This window comes from Oncorhynchus mykiss, chromosome 3 (genome assembly GCF_057628025.1).
Source record: "Oncorhynchus mykiss isolate SJ-2025 chromosome 3, ASM5762802v1, whole genome shotgun sequence".
NCBI classification, from domain to species: Eukaryota; Metazoa; Chordata; class Actinopteri; order Salmoniformes; family Salmonidae; genus Oncorhynchus; species Oncorhynchus mykiss.
This window is the reverse complement of record NC_143024.1, coordinates 23,324,448-23,344,459: the sequence shown is the minus strand read 5'-3', so window position 1 is coordinate 23,344,459 and position 20,012 is coordinate 23,324,448. Positions and strand designations below refer to the sequence as shown.

Genomic DNA, 20,012 nt, shown 5'->3' with positions numbered 1-20,012 from the left:
GGCAGTTTTTACCTTTTTTTTTAATAGCTTTTCACACCTGGATTGTGCAATATGTAATTTCATAATTCTTCAAGCTCTGTCAAGATGTTGGGGGTCATGGCTAGACAGCAATTTTCAAGTCTTGCCATACATTTTCAAGCAGATTTAAGTCAAAACTGTTACTTGGCCTCTCAGAAACATTCACTGTCTTATTGGTAATCAACTCCAGTGTAATGTACTCCAGTGATTTGGCCTGTAGGTTATTGTCCTGCTGAAAGGTGAATTCCTCTCCCAGTGTCTGTTGGAAAGCAGACTGAACCAGGTTTTCCTTTTGCCTGTGATTAGCTCCATCCTGTTTCTTTTTATCCTGAAAAACTCCCCAGTATGTGCAGATGTCAAGCATACCCATACCTTGATGCAGCCACCACCATGCATGAAAATAAGGAGGCAGTTACTCAGTGAAGTGTTATGTTGGATTTGTCCGAAACATAAGACTTTGCATTTAGGCCAAAAAGTGTATTACTTTAGTGCCTTGTTGCATACAAGATGGATGTTTTGGAATATTTGCAATTCTCTTTTCACTTAGAGACATTATTGTGGAGTCACTACAATGTTGTTGAACCATCTTAAGTTTTCTCCCATCACATCCATTGTAACTGCTTTAAAATCACCAATGGCCTCATGGTTACATCAGTGAGCAGTTTAATTCCTGTCCTGCACCTCAGTTCAGAAGGATGTCTATCTTGATGTGTCTGGGTGGTTTAATACATAATCCAAAGCATAATTATTAACTTGACCACGCTTAAAGAGATATTCAATGTCTGATTTGTTATTGTTATCCATCAACCAATCATTACCCTTCTTTGAGGCTTTCAAAAAGATCCCTGGTCTTTGTAGTTGAATCTGTGCTTGTTATTCAATATTTGATTGAGGGAACTTACAGATATTGTATGCACGGGGGACAGAAGAAGGGTATGTCATTAAAAAATGTCAACCCATAGTATTTCATAGACAGTGAGTTCATGTAAATTATTATGTGATTTATTAAGCAACATTTTACTCCTGAACTAATTTAGGCTTGCATAAACAAATAGGCTGAATACTTACGCAATGGACATATTTTAGTTATCACATTTTTATTCATCTTTAAAAAAAAAATGAATTTCTCTCCACTTTGACATTACAGAGTATTTTGAGTAGATTAACAAAAAAAGACAATTAAATTAATCAATTCTAATTATAATTTGTAACAATGTGAAGCAATCCAAAAGCTCTGAATGATTTTGCAAGGCACTGTATGTGAATGAAGGCCAGGGCCAACTAACTAGTGATGGGTAGCATTTAACAGAATACAGAGATGAAAGATAGAGAACGATAGAGAATTAAGCACACAAGGCAGCTATAAAATACAGATGGAACCTCAGAGATGAAGGTGACAATTATGGAAGAGAGAGGGGGGAAGAGACAAATCCAGGGGGAATGTGCCACAGAATGGGCAGAGGGCAGGGAGGATTTTGATTGGCTTCTTCTCTGGTGTGTTCCATCTGGATGTCATATGACCATCTGCAGCTATTCTGACACTAGATAGTGAGAGCACGAGTTTACACACACGAGAGTGTGTGTAGGGATGCGAATGTTTATTTGTGAGGGAGTATGTATGAAGGGATGACTGTGCCATAGGACACACTATTTACCGTGGCATTTATAATAGAAACAAAGTGTTGGGATGGAAAGACATGCTGAATATTGAACAGATTCAACAGCAAAAATAAAATACAACCAAGTAACATTTTCACATGCACCAGGGTTGGGATCAATTCCACTTCAATTGTGCCTATTTGGGAATTAAACTTAAATTCCAATTCTCATGGCTTTTCAACAATGAAAATTGTTGGAATGTCAGTTTACTTCCCTACATGGAAATGGGATGTCAGACAAGTGACTGTATTAAGACAGAAAAACACCAGCAAACTCCATTTCTCCTGTACCAGTAATGGCAGTCCTCATCAGGTCAAAACCTGTTCTAAAAACATAACCCATCCACTCACTATTCCATGACAAACAACAACACAGTGTGCAATTATCTAACAATATTTAATGTTCGTTTTCATTAATTATTTTAATTAGTCAACAGTATACAATTCAATTCACAGACACACTAGTGTCTACACAAACATATATGGACTGTACAGCACATGTGTAGTATGTAGTGTGGCAATTTATATATATTTATATAGTGAGGTGGGAAATTAACGCATGTAAAGTTGGAGGGTGGCTCTATATACAACTTGAATGTGTGTAATCATGTGTGTACATGTGTCCGCACGTGTGTATGTGAACGGTAACAGCAGATAGGTTGAACCATAATTGCGGGTATTGAGTGTGTTGGGTTCTGATGTGTGTGTGTGTGTGTTAAATGTATAGTTTATATATAGACAGTCCCATCATATCAAACATCTTGACGGTCAGTCGTGACCCTCTTCTCCCTTCTTCATTCACAGCATCAGGCAGGTCCCCTCGGTATCCTCTCCTCCATCCTTCTGCTCACCTTTCACCCTTGACCCCTGGCAGGAGAGAACACATGACATCAGTGGGTGATGTGGAGCTCGACTGTCATAGTGGCTTCTTGTCTCCTCTCCTAAACTGATCTGAAAACACTGGTTATGTCAAAAGCAATATGGAGGATTCTTACTGGGACTGAGCTTTTGCATGTCCACTTGTTTAATGTCAGAGCAGATGGAGGAGTGGTGTAACGTAAACCACTGTAGACTATTGAGTATTGAGATACACCCATTGAGCCCAGACAAGCTAACAACTGGGACAGGCCCAGGTCCAGACTCATCTCATCTGTTCCCTGGACCTTATTGACTCACCTAATGGATTTGAAAGGACTGGATCGGGATTGGCGTAAGCAAAGACCCTATATCAGGGTTGATGCCTATCCACTACTTTCAGATCAACAAAGGGTACAGGAATTGATTTGGAACTGTGCTGTCCACAGTACACACACTTTTACAAACACAGACATACACAGGTCATGCTCCTCCTACCTCTCACCAGTCGTAGCGGGGGCGAGTTGCGGGTGGGAGGTGTCTGGGAGACTCATGGCGAGGGGCGGGCGGAGACGAGGAGCTGGGTGGGGCGGCGAGGGCCAGCTGTTGGCCCCCTGCCCTCCTGTCCCGTCCGTAGTCTATCCCCCGTGCGTTTGGGGGAGGGTACCTTCCGGCTGTGCTCCTCCACTCCTCATCGAAGGCAGTAGCCTCACCTGAGAGAGGGACAGGGGGGGGGGGGGGGTCAGAAACCTGGCCAGACGTACCTCTAACCAGGCAAGTCTAGGAATGGAAACAAACAGTTGCAAATACAGCCATTAAGCATTCATGTGCTTTTTTTACTCAAGGCAAATGGTTTATTATTACTTGAGGGTTAGAAACATGGGTATGGTCATACTGATTCTGGAGAACCGTAGTGAGTAGCACATGTAGCCCCGTGACTTACTCTCCTCCAGGTTGATGTAGTCCTGCCGTTCTTCGCGGTCACCCGTGTGGCGGTTTCGGGAGCGTTCCATCACGTGACCGCGGTCCCAGATGTGGTGGCCAATGGCCAGGCGCTCCAAGCCGCTCTCGCTGTCACGCATCGATTGGCGCGTCTCACGAATCTGAGGGGAGGAGGTAGTGTTCAGCAGGGAGCTGGTAGTAGAGGCCAGTAGCTCTGGAGGACTGGCATTGTAAAACCCTACTGAAAAAATGTACATGCAACCACAGTAGTAAATGTCATTTGGCCTGCTCTTACCCCCCCAGGTGCAGTCCTCAGTTCGCTGGTCTGCTGGTAGACTTTAGGGGCTCCCATGTCTGAGGAGGAGTAGGAGATGACTGTGGAGGAAGAGAACGTCTGACAGTTTGGCGAACCAGACATTCTGTCCTAAAGGGAAAGAAGATAACACATCTTGTCCAGCTGGATTATGTTTAAGTTTCAACCACTGAACTCATGTTGGGTCTTTGCTTTAGACAGAGTTGTTGCTGGGTCACAAAACGTTAACTCTAAAATGTGTTTTTTTCTGGACGCAGAGAATCTCCATTGAGGGTGTTTTTTTTTACTCAGGAACATGTTTGATCTGGATCTGGGAAAGCAGGTGAGGGAATATCTCTGGAAATACTCACCATGTTCTCCATCATTCCTCCCATCATCCCAAACATGTCCATGAAGCCTCCCCCCTAGGGAAGGAACACATGAGGAAGTCAGTTATCTGATTCTGAAATTGAGAATTAGTTTTGAATGTATTGGAACAGGGCCTTGGGTGCTTTTCTGTGCTCTAAGAGGCAGAGATAACATCTTAACACGCAGGGACAAGGACTCACCATTCCCATCATTCCAAACGGCTGCAGGGCTCCAGCCTGAAAAGCAGTAGGAGGTTATTTAACAGCAGACAACAAATATGCAGTAACAATGCAGTATGGCATGAAGTACTATAAAATTAGAGTCTACACTACATATAATCAAAGGGGAAATAGCTATGGTGGGTTGTGCTGTATACATACCAGGGTTGGGTCGATTCCATTTTAATTAGTCGATGCAAAAGTTATCCCATTCAAATTCTAATGTTTACTCATTGAAGAGAATTTGAATTGTACTGTACTTCCTAAATTTGAAGTGGAATTGAACCCAACATCACACACTTACTAGAGATACTCAGAGTAGTCTCTCTCTCTCACACACACACATACACACACCTGAAGGTGGGGTGCACGGGGAGGCTGAATCTGAGGGCTGAGGGGGAAAGGTTCATAGCCAAACGACCCAAACAGACTCCTCATCTGTTGCCTCTGGGCTGCAAATGGATCCCTTCAAAACAGAAATTATTTATCTCACTGAGGATACAGACCATGAAAAAAAAACACAGCAGTGAATAAGGAAAGGGATTGCTGACATTATGAAAACTTAGGTGAGAAATCTACCTGTTTCCAGGAGTACTCTTGACCATGGTTACTCATCATGGAATGAGGATATAAGGGGGGGGGGGGGGGGGGGGGGGGGGGAATAAGCTAGCGATAACTATATCATGGCTTGGATGGATCATGGTCCACTCACTATGTGGTGTATGTAGTTAACTAATACACATGGTGGCAGGAGATTAGGCCTTTAAATATCAGAACAAACGACGACTGGGTTGATGCATGCAAGTGGGTATAAAAGCAAGACATGCAGTTCGCTTGGATAAAAGGCAATACGATACTCACATCATGTAAGGGTTGTCATCCACGTCATTTAAATATCGAAACATGGTGTTTTGGTTAGCTAATTAAGCTAGCTGGGGCTAGCTAAAAACGTAGTTTCTTGGGGCCTCAGTACAAAAAATAATGTAAGAGGACAGGAAGTTTACGACCTCTCATTCAGGTATTTCGACACTTCTAGTACAGCGTACCGACGGACAATAGTGAGAAATGTGCAGCAGTATTGTTAGCAAGCTAGCTATCCTTGCTAGCCACCTAGCATCCGTGTAAGGAAACTAGCCTGAAAACTAGCTTGCAAACCAACGTAGGAAATTAGCCTCTTAAAGCAGACGTATTTGCAGAAGCAAGTCTTATATGGTTCACGCCTAAGTACAACTTAAAACATTGACTAGGGTTTTCCTAGCAAGATAGCTAACTAGCTATTTTTCCACTGTTGATTGCACATGAAAACGGAAGTCAAGCTGACAAAGGAAGCCAAAACGTCAGGAATCCAAAGGAAGAAAGATGTTGATGTCTCCACAATTTTCCAACAACCTGACACCTACAAACGCCTATATTTTGTGCAAAACAAGCACCTATCCGTTCAGAAGCCGTGGTGCTAAATGTCACCGAATAAAAAACAAATGACCCTGCAAAACGCCTGTAGCCCGCAAGCTAGAATTAAGCGAAATGTCAATAAAAAAAAGGGGGGGGGGGGGGCAACATCCGGAAATGACGCAGGCTTGTCGTCAATGCAAAAGGACCAACATGCCTTACCCTTGCTAATGTATAATATCTGTCAACCAATGTCACTTCTTTGGTATCTATTTACATTAAACATGTAATTTTTCTATTGAATGTCACTAAAAAGAGCTGGTGAGAGGGTGTCATTATGTCACTGGGTGACATCAATTATATAGAGCTTAAAATCATAATCAACTATCTTTTTTTCTAAAGATTTGCCTTAAAATGACTGTAAAAACAGAACATTTTAAAACAAGCCTCAGAAACAACTTTAGGAATCAAAATATTGCCAGAAGTTACAGAAATGTGAGAACACTGCTCTCTACAGGCCTTGCTTTTGAGGATCAAACTGCTGTTGCATGCATGCATGCTCAAAAGTTGTGCCAACTGTCAAATATGTTTTTGAAGTTAAGTTTTAATGTCACATGCACAAGCATAGTGAAATGCCTTCTTGCAGCACCAAACCCAACAATGCACTGATCAATATCAAAGTAGCACTAAAGATTACACAAGCTAGAACAAAAACGCATGAGAAATAAAAATAAGAACACAAGGTAATAAGCTATATACATGGTCAGTTCCAATACCATATTTACAATGTGCAGGGATACTGGAGTGATAGAGGTAGACACAGTGCATTCGGAAAGTATTCAGACCCCTTGACTTTTTTCCACATGTTGTTACATTACAGCCTTGTTCTAATATGGATTTAAAAAATCGGAATAATAATTCTTCACTAGTCTTCTAGTCCCTGCTGCTGAAAAACATCCCCACAGCATGATGCTGCCACCAGCATGCGTCACCACAGGGATGGTGCCAGGTTTCCTCCAGACGTGACGCTTGGCATTCAGGCCACAGAGTTCAATCTTGGTTTCATCAGACCAGAGCATCTTGTTTCTCATGGTCTGAGAGTTCTTTTGGGTGCCTTTTGGCAAACTCCAAGCAGGCCATCATGTGCCTTTTACAAAGGATTGGCTTCCGTCTAGCAACACAACCATACAGGCCTTTGTGGAGTGCTGCAGAGATGGTTGTCCTTCTAGAAGGTTCTCCCATCTCCAAAGAGGAATTCTGGAGCTCTGTCAGAGTGACCATCGGGTTCTTGGTCACCTCCCTGACCAAGGCCCTTATCCCCCGATTGCTCTGTTTTGCGGATTGATTGATGAGGAACATGTTTTAATTATCAATTTTAGAATAAGGCTGTAACGTAACATAATGGGCAAAAAGTGAAGGGGTCTGAATACTTTCCAAATGCACTGTATGTATAGGGGTAAGGTGAATAGGTATCAAGACTGTCTAAAGTCCGTATAAATGTGTGTGCATGTTATGTGTGTGTTGGAGTGTCAGTTAGTGTGTATAATACTGTGACTGTGCATAGAGACAGTGCAAAACATTATTTTTTTTTAAATACAAGGTTCAACTCAGATAGTCCATGCAGCCATTCTGTTAGCTATTTAGCAGTCTTATGGCTTGGAGATAGAAGCTGTTCAGGAACCTGTTGGTGTCAGACGTGATGCACTGGTACCACTTGCTGTGCGGAAGCAGAGAGAGAGGTCTATGGCTTACGTGGCTCGAGTCTAACGATTTCCCGGGCCTTCCTTTCACACCAGCTGATATAGAGGTCCTGTATAGCAAGGAGCTCGGACCCAGTGATGTACTAGGCTGTCCGTACCACCCTCTGTAGCGCCATGCGATCGAGGGTGGTGCTGTTGCCATACCAAGCGGGGATGCAGCCAGTCAAGATGCTCTCAATGGTGCTGCTGTAGTGTTTTTTTGTGGTTTTAGATGGTGTGCATTTCCACTGTACTCCTATCCTCACGTGGTTCAGTTTTCACTCCAGTCCATTCCACCCTTTCGATTGTCACGTTTATGAAGTTGATTTATTTGTTGTTGATATTATGTTTGCAAGTCATCTCATACACACTACTGGCTAGATGCCAGCTTACCACCAGGTCACTCAATCCTGCACCTTAGAGGCTTATGTACATAGACATATGTTTAGAATATTGTTCTACTCATTTCATATGTATATATTGTATTGTACTGTATTTTAGTCAATGTCACTCCGACATTGTTCGTCCTAGTATTTATATAATTCCATTAATTTACCTTTAGATGTGTGTATTGTTGTGAATTGTTAGATACTACTTCACTGTTGGAGCTAGGAACATAAGCATTTCGCTATACCCGCAAAAACATCTGCTAAATATGTATGCGATCATACAATTAGATTGAATTGTATTTATTACTCTATTGTGTCGGTAGATGGCAGCACTGTCACAAGGACCGGGGGGGGGGGGGGGGGGGAGAGAATCCTCGCTCGCAGCTGCGCAGAAGTGGTCTAGTCAAACCCGGATGTAACCAACGCCTAATTGCCGGAGAAAAACGGTGAGTACTTTTCTGAAAACGGGCATAATGAAATTGTTTTAGTTGAATAAATGTGAACACAGTTGTAGTATAGATTCGTCCATCGTTATACATTAGTGCCTACTCACGTAAGAAACGTTGAATTGTCGTTAACGACCATAAGCGACTTTTTAGGAAATTAGCAATCACAGGCTAACCGAGGGGCAATGCTTGCCAGCCAACCCGCATTGTCATAACTTTGAAAAGTTTCATGATATGCGGGCAGTCTCGAATGTTTTGGACTGTACAAAATAACCAACTATCGGCAATGTTTTGTGACAATCTAACTTTACCCATAATTATTTGGCTAGCCGTATGCTTCATGTCAGTGTCTCCCGAAAGCCGGTAGCTAACGTTTGGTATGAAAGTATTGCTACATGTTTGCCTGACACTTCATACAGTGTAGAGCAAATTCTAAGGTTTAACTTTCACATTCATTTTTAGACTGAGACTTTAATGGCTAGCTACAGATTGTTACACAATATAATGTGTGAAACCAAATATTGTTGGTATCCATTACTGGGAGTTACAGGTTACTGTATGCTGTAACGTTAGCGCAGATAATTTGACCAACCTTAATGATATAATCTTTACAAACTTCGTTGTCAATTCGGTCTAGCATGTATATTTTAAAATGACTGTGTCCAGTTGCAGATGCGTTTGAATTTAAAAAATGCTCAGTTATTAAAATAATGTGTATGTATGGCGCCATTTTAGTGTTGCCAAATTAAGGTTGGTCGAAAACTCTCTGTGCTACGCCAAACAGTACCCAACCTGTAACTCCCAGTAATGGATCCCCAAAATCTATGGTTAAATCACATTATCTGGTGTAACAATCTGTAGCTATGCAATGGCATGCTTGCTGTCCTTGCATTTTTCTGGGAAATATGAGTGTATTTAGACAAGCAGGTCCACCTTTTCCTCTACTAATTGGTCGTTTGACCAATCACATCAAATCAAATGTATTTATATAGCCCATTGTACATCAGCTGATATCTCAAAGTGCTGTACAGAAGTGGAGATTATAACAGAACATGGCCGAGATGTTCAAATGTTCAAAAATGACGGCATGGTCAAATAATAATAATAATCACAGGCAGAACTTCTTCATAGCTGATCTGATTGGTCAAAATATCAGAATTAGTCAACCAGTCTAAGCGCAGCCTATGTCCGGTGCCCCCCAGTCCAGTTCACTTGCTGTCTGCCAAATTTAGTTAAGCCATAACTGTAGAGCTGATTGTTTATTCATAAGCGATGCCATTTCCTTTCACATATTTAGGTATAGACTAGCTGCTTTTAGCAACGCTAGTATTTACACACTAGCGTTGCTGGGAATTAGCTTTCAAAAAACCTGACTGGTCCGCCAGAAGATAAATACAATTCATTTAATTTTACTCTGTCGATTGTCTGTAGGCTTGGTCCTTATGCAGGGGGTGAATTTGTGAGAGAAAAAATACATCTATTGGAACGTTTAATTAACCAGCATTTCCAAATGTGGGTCTGTTACAGACCCGTGCAGTTCCTCAGCGAGGTCAGTTCCTCCCTGCTTACATGTCAAAATAAAAATCCCCAACAGGATCTTGCTTTTTTTGTGTGCATGTATGTCACACGTGCAGGACTTTTATTTTGACATGAAGTAAGCGCAGACGATGAAGTAAGTGCAGAGGAAGTGGGTCTACAACAGACCCACTTTTGGAAAGTATGTTTAATTTGTTCAATTAGATGTTTTTTCTCAATTTCCCCCAGTATAAGGTTTACCCTTAAGGACAATCGGCAGGGTAAGTTTAAATATAATTTTATTTAACCTCTGGCTTCCAGCGGACTATCAATCAAATGTATTTATAAAGCCCTTTTTACATCAGCCGATGTCACAAAGTGCTGTACAGAAACCCAGCCTAAAACCCCAAACAGCAAGCAATGCAAATGTAGAAGTACGGTGGCTCAGAAAAACTCCCTAGAAAGGCCAGAACTTTGGAAGAAACCTAGAGGAACCAGGCTCTGAGAGGTGGCCAGTCTTCTTCTGGCTGTGCCAGGTGGAGATTATAACAGAACATGGCCAAGATGTTAATAGATGACCAGCAGGGTCAGATAATAATAATAATCACAATGGTTGTAGAGGGTGCAACAGGTCAGCACCTCAGGAGTAAATGTCAGTTGGCTTTTCATAGCAGAGCATTCAGAGTTCGAGACAGCAGGTGCGGTAGAGAGAGTCCGGGACAAGGTAGCATGTCCAGTGAACAGGTCAGGGTTCCATAGCCATAGGCAGAACAGTTGAAACTGGAGCAGCAGAATGACCAGGTGAACTGGGGACAGCAAGGAGTCAAAAGGCCAGGTAGTCCTGGGGCATGGTCCTAGGGCTCAGGTCCTCTGAGAAGAGAGAATTAGAGCGAGCATATTTAAATTCACACAGTACACCAGATAAGACATGAGAAATACTCCAGATATAACCCTGACACAAACTTATTGCAGCATAAATACTGGAGACTGAGACAGGTGGGGTTGGGAGACACTGTGACCCTGTCAGATGATACCACTGGACAGGGCCAAACAGGCAGGATATAACCTCACCCGATTTGCCAAGGCACAGCCCCCACATCACTAGAGAGATATCTTCAACCACCAACCTACTACCCTGAGACAAGGCTGAGTATAGCCCACGAACCCGAGGAGGGCGCCAACCCGGACAGGAAGATCACGTCAATGACTCAACCCACTCAAGTGACGCACCCCTCCTAGGGACGGCATGGAAGAGCACCAGTAAGCCAGTGACTCAGCCCCTGTAATACGGTTAGAGGCAGAAAATCCCAGTGGAGACAGGGGAACCGGCCAGGCAAGGGAAGTTCGTCGCTCCAGTGCCTTACCTGGGCTAGACTACACTCAATCATAGGACCTACTGAAGAGATCAGTCTTAAAGTCAATAAAGACTTAAAGGTCGAGACCGAGTCTGCATCTCTCACATTCCATAAAAATGGAGCTCTATAGGAGAAAGCCTTGCCTCCAGCTGTTTGCTTAGAAATTCTAGGGACAGTAAGGAGGCCTGCATCTTGTGACTGTAGCGTATGTGTAGGTATGTTCGGCAGGACCAAATCGGAAAGATGGGTAGGAGCAAGCCAACATGTAATGCTTTGTAGGTTAGCAGTAAAATCTTGAAATCAGCCCTTTCCTTAACAGGAAGCCAGTGTAGAGAGGCTAGCACTGGAGTAATATGATAAAATGGTTTGGTTCTAATGAAGATTCTAGCAGCCGTGTTTAGCACTAAGTTTATTTAGTGCTTTATCCGGGTGGTTGGAAAGTTGAGCATTGCAGTAGTCTAATCCAGAAGTGACAAAAGCATGGATACATTTTTCTGCATCATTTTTTGACAAAGTTTCTGATTTTTGCAATGTTACGAAGATGGAAGAAAGTTGTCCTTTTAAATATTCTTTATGTTCGTCAAAAGATAGATCAGGGTCCAGAGTAACGCCGAGGTCCTTCACGGTTTTATTTGAGATGACTGTAGAACCATCAAGATGAATTGTCAGATCCAAAAGAAGATCTCTATCTTTCTTTGGACCTAGAACTAGCATCTCTGTTTTGTCTGAGTTTAAAAGTAAAACATTTGCCGCCATCCACTTCCTTGTCTGAAACACAGGCTTCCAGTGAGGGCAATTTTGGGGCTTCACAATGTTTTATCGAAATGTACAGCTGTGTATCGTCTGCATAGCAATGAAAGTTAACATTATGTTTCCGAATGACATTACCACGTGGCCACGCACGCCTCCAACTCAATCATCAAGTTTGCGGACGACACAACAGTGGTAGGCTTGATTACCAACAACGATGAGACGGCCTACAGGGAGGAGGTGAGGGCCTTCGGAGTGTGGTGTCAGGAAAACAACCTCACACTCAACGTCAACAAAACTAAGGAGATGATTGTGGACTTCAGGAAACAGCAGAGGGAACACCCCCCTATCCACATCGATGGAACAGTAGTGGAGAGGGTAGCAAGTTTTAAGTTCCTCGGCATACACATCACAGACAAACTGAATTGGTCCACTCACACAGACAGCATCGTGAAGAAGGCGCAGCAGCGCCTCTTCAACCTCAGGAGGCTGAAGAAATTCGGCTTGTCACCAAAAGCACTCACAAACTTCTACAGATGCACAATCGAGAGCATCCTGGCGGGCTGTATCACCGCCTGGTATGGCAACTGCACCGCCCTCAACCGTAAGGCTCTCCAGAGGGTAGTGAGGTCTGCACAACGCATCACCGGGGGCAAACTACCTGCCCTCCAGGACACCTACACCACCCGATGTCACAGGAAGGCCATAAAGATCATCAAGGACATCAACCACCCGAGCCACTGCCTGTTCACCCCGCTATCATCCAGAAGGCGAGGTCAGTACAGGTGCATCAAAGCTGGGACCGAGAGACTGAAAAACAGCTTCTATCTCAAGGCCATCAGACTGTTAAACAGCCACCACTAACACTGAGTGGCTGCTGCCAACACACTGACACTGACTCAACTCCAGCCACTTTAATAATGGGAATTGATGGGAAATGATGTAAATATATCACTAGCCACTTTAAACAATGCTACCTTATATAAATGTTACTTACCCTACATTATTCATCTCATATGCATACGTATATACTGTACTCTATATCATCGACGGTATCCTTATGTAATACATGTATCACTAGCCACTTTATACTATACTATGCCACTTTGTTTACATACTCATCTCATTTGTACATACTGTACCCGATACCATCTACTGTATCTTGCCTATGCTGCTCTGTACCATCACTCATTCATATATCCTTATGTACATATTCTTTATCCCCTTACACTGTGTACAAGACAGTAGTTTTGGAATTGTTAGTTAGATTACTTGTTATTACTGCATTGTCGGAACTAGAAGCACAAGCATTTCGCTACACTCGCATTAACATCTGCTAACCATGTGTATGTGACAAATAAAATTAGATTTGATTTGATTTGATTACCAAGAGGTAATATATATATATATATATATATATATACAGTGCCTTGCGAAAGTATTCGGCCCCCTTGAACTTTGCGACCTTTTGCCACATTTCAGGCTTCAAACATAAAGATATAAAACTGTATTTTTTTGTGAAGAATCAACAACAAGTGGGACACAATCATGAAGTGGAACGACATTTATTGGATATTTCAAACTTTTTTAACAAATCAAAAGCTGAAAAATTGGGCGTGCAAAATTATTCAGCCCCCTTAAGTTAATACTTTGTAGTGCCACCTTTTTCTGTGATTACAGCTGTAAAGTCGCTTGGGGTGTGTCTCTATCAGTTTTGCACATCGAGAGACTGACATTTTTTCCCATTCCTCCTTGCAAAACAGCTCGAGCTCAGTGAGGTTGGATGGAGAGCATTTGTGAACAGCAGTTTCCAGTTCTTTCCACAGATTCTCGATTGGATTCAGGTCTGGACTTTGACTTGGCCATTCTAACACCTGGATATGTTTATTTTTGAACCATTCCATTGTAGATTTTGCTTTATGTTTTGGATCATTGTCTTGTTGGAAGACAAATCTCCGTCCCAGTCTCAGGTCTTTTGCAGACTCCATCAGGTTTTCTTCCAGAATGGTCCTGTATTTGGCTCCATCCATCTTCCCATCAATTTTAACCATCTTCCCTGTCCCTGCTGAAGAAAAGCAGGCCCAAACCATGATGCTGCCACCACCATGTTTGACAGTGGGGATGGTGTGTTCAGGGTGATGAGCTGTGTTGCTTTTACGCCAAACATAACGTTTTGAATTGTTGCCAAAAAGTTCAATTTTGGTTTCATCTGACCAGAACACCTTCTTCCACATGTTTGGTGTGTCTCCCAGGTGGCTTGTGGCAAACTTTAAACAACACTTTTTATGGATATCTTTAAGAAATGGCTTTCTTCTTGCCACTCTTCCATAAAGGCCAGATTTGTGCAATATACACAACTGATTGTTGTCCTATGGACAGAGTCTCCCACCTCAGCTGTAGATCTCTGCAGTTCATCCAGAGTGATCATGGGCCTCTTGGCTGCATCTCTGATCAGTCTTCTCCTTGTATGAGCTGAAAGTTGAGGGACGGCCAGGTCTTGGTAGATTTGCAGTGGTCTGATACTCCTTCCATTTCAATATTATCGCTTGCACAGTGCTCCTTGGGATGTTTAATCTTTTTGTATCCAAATCCGGCTTTAAACTTCTTCACAACAGTATGCGGACCTGCCTGGTGTGTTCTTGTTCTTCATGATGCTCTTTGCGCTTTTAACGGACCTCTGAGACTATCACAGTGCAGGTGCATTTATACGGAGACTTGATTACACACAGGTGGATTGTATTTATCATCATTAGTCATTTAGGTCAACATTGGATCATTCAGAGATCCTCACTGAACTTCTGGAGAGAGTTTGCTGCACTGAAAGTAAAGGGGCTGAATAATTTTGCATGCCCAATTTTTCAGTTTTTAATTTGTTAAAAAAGTTTGAAATATCCAATAAATGTCACAGTTTTATATCTTTATGTTTGAAGCCTGAAATGTGGCAAAAGGTCGCAAAGTTCAAGGGGGCCGAATACTTTCGCAATGCACTGTATATATATATATATATATATATATATATATGTATGTATATGGTCTCAATGGGGATAGCTGAGCTTACTACACTGACTATGCTAGTGGCAGGCTCCACTAAGCTGGCAGGGTGGCTAGCTGCCTGGCCTGCACCCTCTCTCATTGTGGAGTTAGAGCCCTGTCTATGTTCATAGATCAGATGAGAGCACCCCTCCAGCTAGGATGGAGTCCATCACTCCTCAGCAGGCCAAGCTTGGTCCGGTTTGTGGGTGAGTCCCAGAAAGAGGTCCAAATATCTACAAATTCTATATTTTGGGAGGGGCAGAAAACGGTTTCAACCAGCGATTGAGTTGTGAGACTCTGCTGTAGAGCTCATCACTCCCCCTGACTGGGTGGGGGGCAGAGCCAATTACTCGATGCTGACATCTTTCTAGCTGATTTAAACGCTTAAGCTATGTTGCGCTTGGTGATCTCTGACTGTTTCATCCTAACATCGTTGGTGCCGACGTGGATAGCAATATCCCTATACGCCACTCGCCAGTTTTAGCCTTAGCCAGCACCATTTTCAGATTAGCCTTAGCATCAGTAGCCTGCCCCCTGGTAAACAGTGTATGATCACTGGATTATTAGTTTTAAATCTAATACTACGGTAATGGAATCGCCAATGACTAGGGTGTTCAATTTGTCAGAGCTAATGGTGGGAGGCTTCGGCGTCTCAGACCCCGTAACGGGAGGAGTAGAGACCAGAGAAGGCTCGGCCTCTGACCCGTTGCTTAATGGGGAAAACCGGTTGAAAGTTTCTGTCGGCTGAATGAGCGACACCGGTTGAGCATTCCTACAGCATTTCCTTTCAGAAGCCTTGAGAAAGTTGTCCGGTTGAGGGGACCGTGCGAGGGGATTTATACTACTCACGTTATCTATACTTATTGGTGGTACAGACAATGTTTCATCCTTTACTTAGCTTCGGCTGGTGGAGGTCCTGTAGAACCATGTCCAGATAAAGCGTCCGGGGTGAAAAAGTTGAAAGAAAAAACGAGGTAAAAATATAAGACGGTAATTAAAAAGTAAAAGCCATAAAGTTGGCAGGTAGCAAAGAAACATTAAAAACAAACCGCACGTAAACAAGTCTACAAGTTGTGACCGGAAACTAGCATTTTTTTGCAAGATAATTCCTAGCATCACTAGTGTGGAAATACTAGCGTTCCTAAAAGCAGCTAGATATAGACTACCCGTTTCTAATGTGTTTATCTACTTATTCAGCAGAAGTAACGATTTGAAATTAAAATCTTAAATCAGGCAAAAGGCAACAAATAGTCATGACTACATCATGTCGCTTCCCTTTCCCTGCCATGTCTTTGCTATGCAAGTATGCGGAAGTTAACGTTGTCTAGCAGTAACTGGAAATAACTTTTTGTTACATAACACCAAGTTTGTCACAGAGACACACTTTTTTGGGTAGTCCAGGCATATTTTGATTTGCCTGGACCCCTGTCTGTTTACCTGTCTGTCTCTACCTCCTTCCGTTGGCTATTCAAAGTTCCGCCCCCCATAAAGGATCCATTAGTGACAATCAACATGTTTCAAATGCGGTCAAGCATCATTTGTGGTTTGATGATCAGTAGATGCCCATGTTTTGAGCATTAGCCGAACACACCATGAACATCACCTGTCTGTACATCAATAGGCTGCAGGCAAGGCAGACAGTCTTATTGCAAATCACGTTGCTGTTGTCATCTCCACTCTGTCTGGTTGTGTTGTTTTTAGTTTCCCAGTTACTGTTATTGTATGGAGTTACAAGCAAGGTCTCAATTATATCTTTCATAAGATATTAACTCTACTATGTTATGACTGGTGTATGTGTGTCCTGTCTATCTGTGTCTGTCTCTCTCGCCGAGTAGATGCAGACAATAAAGTGTGTAGTGGTGGGGGACGGAGCTGTAGGAAAGACCTGTCTACTTATCTCCTACACAACCAACAAGTTCCCCTCAGAATACGTGCCTACGGTAAGAGGTGGGCAGGGGAGGGTGTAAGTAGGGGCAAACAAGTCACACCCTAAACACTGTGGAGGTCAGTGGGGTGATGTCCAGAGAGCTGAGTGGGAGGGTAGAATGGGCTTTAACACCATAACCAGCCTGCCAGTTGGGTTAATGTTTGATTTGAACCTTTTATTTAACATTTAGCTTATTGATTTACATTTGCTTCATGAAATAATTAAAGATGAGTAACATCCCTTGAACTTTTTAATCTAATTATTTTGTGTGTCTCATGTGTGCAGGTGTTTGATAATTATGCAGTGACGGTGATGATCGGAGGGGAACCCTACACACTTGGGCTTTTTGACACAGCAGGTAATCTGTCTTTGTCTGTCAATTTATGCTTTTATGTCTGTACCTCCTTCTGTTAAGCAGTCACTGTGCTACAACTCAATCCTAGTCTGCTTTTGTTCATTCTTGAGAACATATGATGTCTTGTAAATGCAACTCAACCAGTTGAATCGTTCAATATCACATTAGTTTCATTGTCACAGCGTTCTCTTCCTCTGATTGGTCGTCTCAGGTCAGGAGGATTACGATAGGCTGCGACCTCTCAGCTACCCGCAGACGGATGTCTTCCTCGTCTGTTTCTCCTGCGTCTCACCCTCATCCTTTGAGAATGTCCGAGAGAAGGTCGGTGTTGGTCTCTGAGTCGCCACACCTCAACTTTTTACCTTGTATTATTACCCATAGAGAAACTTCTAGATTATGGATCTGAACCCTTTCCTTAGCCACTTCACCTTCTGTTATGGTAGATTATCTCCCAAAGCCCATTGGAAGGCTATGTGAAGTCATCCTCATATTGCTTACACCAGGAATGGGCAACTTTGATGGGGCCGCAGTGGCACACGGGTCTGTGTACCCACATCCATTCCAACACATGCATTCAGAGCCAGCCATAGCCTTTCGGGGGTCCTAAGTTGTCTTGCGAGCAAAGCATTGAAGTTTTAGTTAATTTCCTGAAATTCTACACATTTTGCCATGGAGTGTAGATAAAATGTTGTAGTTTTAAATTAAGTTTGCTTCAATTCTATACATTTTGCCATGGGGCAGAGAGAAGAACGTGTAGTTTTACAGCAAATGTTCTTAAATTCTACACACTTTGCTATAGTGTGGAGAGAAATGTTTGCAGTTTTTAATATGATATCTGAGTGAGCGTGACAATTTAATGGGGGCCTCCCGGTCGGTAATTCGACCATGATTACTACAGATGGCTAGTCTAATTTACCATTCTAAATGTACCAATCTTAGCTAATTCAGTGGCTGTCAGTGACTAACATAACACAATAAACTTCTGATTCACAACCATATTTCAATATTGCAAATTGTATTCTACTATTGTAACTCTCAACAGTAAGTTGAGACCCTGAATGAGTTCCTAAAAAAATATATATAAATTTTTTTTAAACTAATGTTGGGAAATTGATCCGCGGCCCTCCAGTTGCCCATTCCTGGCTTACATCTATCTCTGTTGATATCTACAAACAGAATGGCTAGGGGCTAGCTCAGGGTAAAAAAAAAAAAGAAAGAGCATGCACATGTCTTTTCCTACTAGCACTCACTTTGTTGAAAAATGTATTTACTACGACTGAGGTGTGTGGTTGTCTCACCTTGCTATTTTAAGATGAATCTAACTGTAACTCCGTCTGGATAAGAGCATCTGCTGAATGACTAACATGTAAAAATGATTTTGAATTGAGCATATGAACTGATTCTGTACACACTCTGACCTCTGTGTATCCTTTGACCCCTGTAGTGGGTTCCAGAGATCTCCCATCACTGTCCTCGTACACCCTTCCTGTTGGTGGGCACCCAGGTGGATCTGAGGGACGACAGCAACACTGTGGAGAAGCTGGCCAAGAACAAACAGCGGCCCCTGTCCCCTGAGAGCGGAGACAAGCTGGCCCGGGACCTCCGGGCCGTCAAATATGTGGAGTGCTCCGCCCTCACGCAGGTAAGGGGCCAAGGATAATGTTACATGGTTATAGGGGAAAAGAGCTGATAAGGACCCATGGTGGCTGAAACAGTGCTGTACTTCACAAAATAGGTTAGAATACATTTATAAACCATGAAAAGTCAATGCAATCTCTCCCTCTCTCCTCTCTCTCTCTCTCTCAGAGGGGGCTGAAGAACGTGTTTGACGAGGCCATCCTGGCAGCTTTGGAACCTCCTGAGACTAAACCCAAGAAACGCTGTGTCCTGTTATAAAGGGAGAAGGAGTGGTAGAGGGGCAGGGTTAAGAATAGGCGAGTTGGTTACAAATAAGAGAAGCAGATCAACAGCTTGAAAAAGGACAAAAAAGAGTGAAAAGGAAGGCGATGAAATGGCATCGAGACTCCAATACATTCATGCACTGTGCCTTCTTAATATGTATTGAAAAATGGAGAGGAGAGCGATTTGGTCTTTCAAGTAAAGAATACAAGTGGGGAAGGAATCAACAGAACTTTCATCTAGTCTCCTTCTCCAGATACACTTTAGACATTTGAAGTGTTTACCCTAACATTACTTCTGTGGGGCGGGCTCTCCTACCTGCCCGTCATGTTGCCTTTGTGCCTAGCTTAAATGAAATAAATACCTTGGGGAAACACTTAATTGACATTTTCTTTAGTTGCTACTTTGAGGAGGGAGGGGGAGAACACAAGATTAGTTTCCACTCCCGACCAGGCTAGCATGCTAGAATGGTCACTTTTTCTTTTGGGACACACCAAGTGCATTTTCGCCTCAGATTTTACTGCCTTCTGAAGGCAACACAGAACTGAATATATATTATTTTTTATCTCTTTTTGTGTAATGTATGATGTATTAATTTTATAATTTTCTTTTGGGAAATTCTTAGCGTATATTATATTCTTTTGGGAGTAATTCAAAACGTCTTTTTTTTTTTTGCTTGACTACCAACTTGATTGTGATTGGTTGATAGTATAACACATTAAGCTGTACTATTTTGAATAGCTGAACTTAATCTTGATAATAACAATGATGGTGAGATTATAACCGTTTCCTAGTCAACTTCTGGATGTTTGTAATTGCAGAATGTTTGTAATAAAATAGTTGAACTGACACAGTTGGTCATT

At 42.5% G+C, this 20,012-nt stretch overlaps 2 protein-coding genes across 3 annotated transcripts; one reads left to right on the top strand and one right to left on the bottom strand.

The window, feature by feature from the left end:
- Positions 1 to 1,098: 1,098 nt before the first annotated feature.
- On the bottom strand, positions 1,099 to 5,588 carry LOC110509582 (myeloid leukemia factor 2). 2 transcript variants are annotated; one of them, XM_021590568.3, is made up of 8 exons: positions 5,214 to 5,588; positions 4,707 to 4,818; positions 4,335 to 4,370; positions 4,137 to 4,190; positions 3,769 to 3,897; positions 3,475 to 3,634; positions 3,030 to 3,244; positions 1,099 to 2,543 (listed from the first exon to the last, which is right to left on the bottom strand). In XM_021590568.3, exons 1-7 carry the CDS (start codon positions 5,255 to 5,257, stop codon positions 3,033 to 3,035), a joined length of 747 nt encoding a protein of 248 aa, XP_021446243.1. In that variant the 5' UTR covers positions 5,258 to 5,588; the 3' UTR covers positions 1,099 to 2,543; positions 3,030 to 3,032. The 2 variants fall into 2 exon arrangements, with proteins under 2 accessions (XP_021446243.1, XP_021446233.1); XM_021590558.3 differs by having other exon boundaries at positions 3,037 to 3,244.
- A 2,609-nt stretch (positions 5,589 to 8,197) lies between these two features.
- LOC110509608 (cell division control protein 42 homolog) lies at positions 8,198 to 20,000 on the top strand. The gene is made up of 6 exons (XM_021590602.3): positions 8,198 to 8,315; positions 16,804 to 16,908; positions 17,181 to 17,253; positions 17,462 to 17,571; positions 18,695 to 18,892; positions 19,057 to 20,000. The coding sequence occupies exons 2-6, from the start codon at positions 16,804 to 16,806 to the stop codon at positions 19,144 to 19,146; spliced, it is 576 nt and encodes a 191-aa protein (XP_021446277.1). The 5' UTR covers positions 8,198 to 8,315; the 3' UTR covers positions 19,147 to 20,000.
- Positions 20,001 to 20,012: the final 12 nt, after the last annotated feature.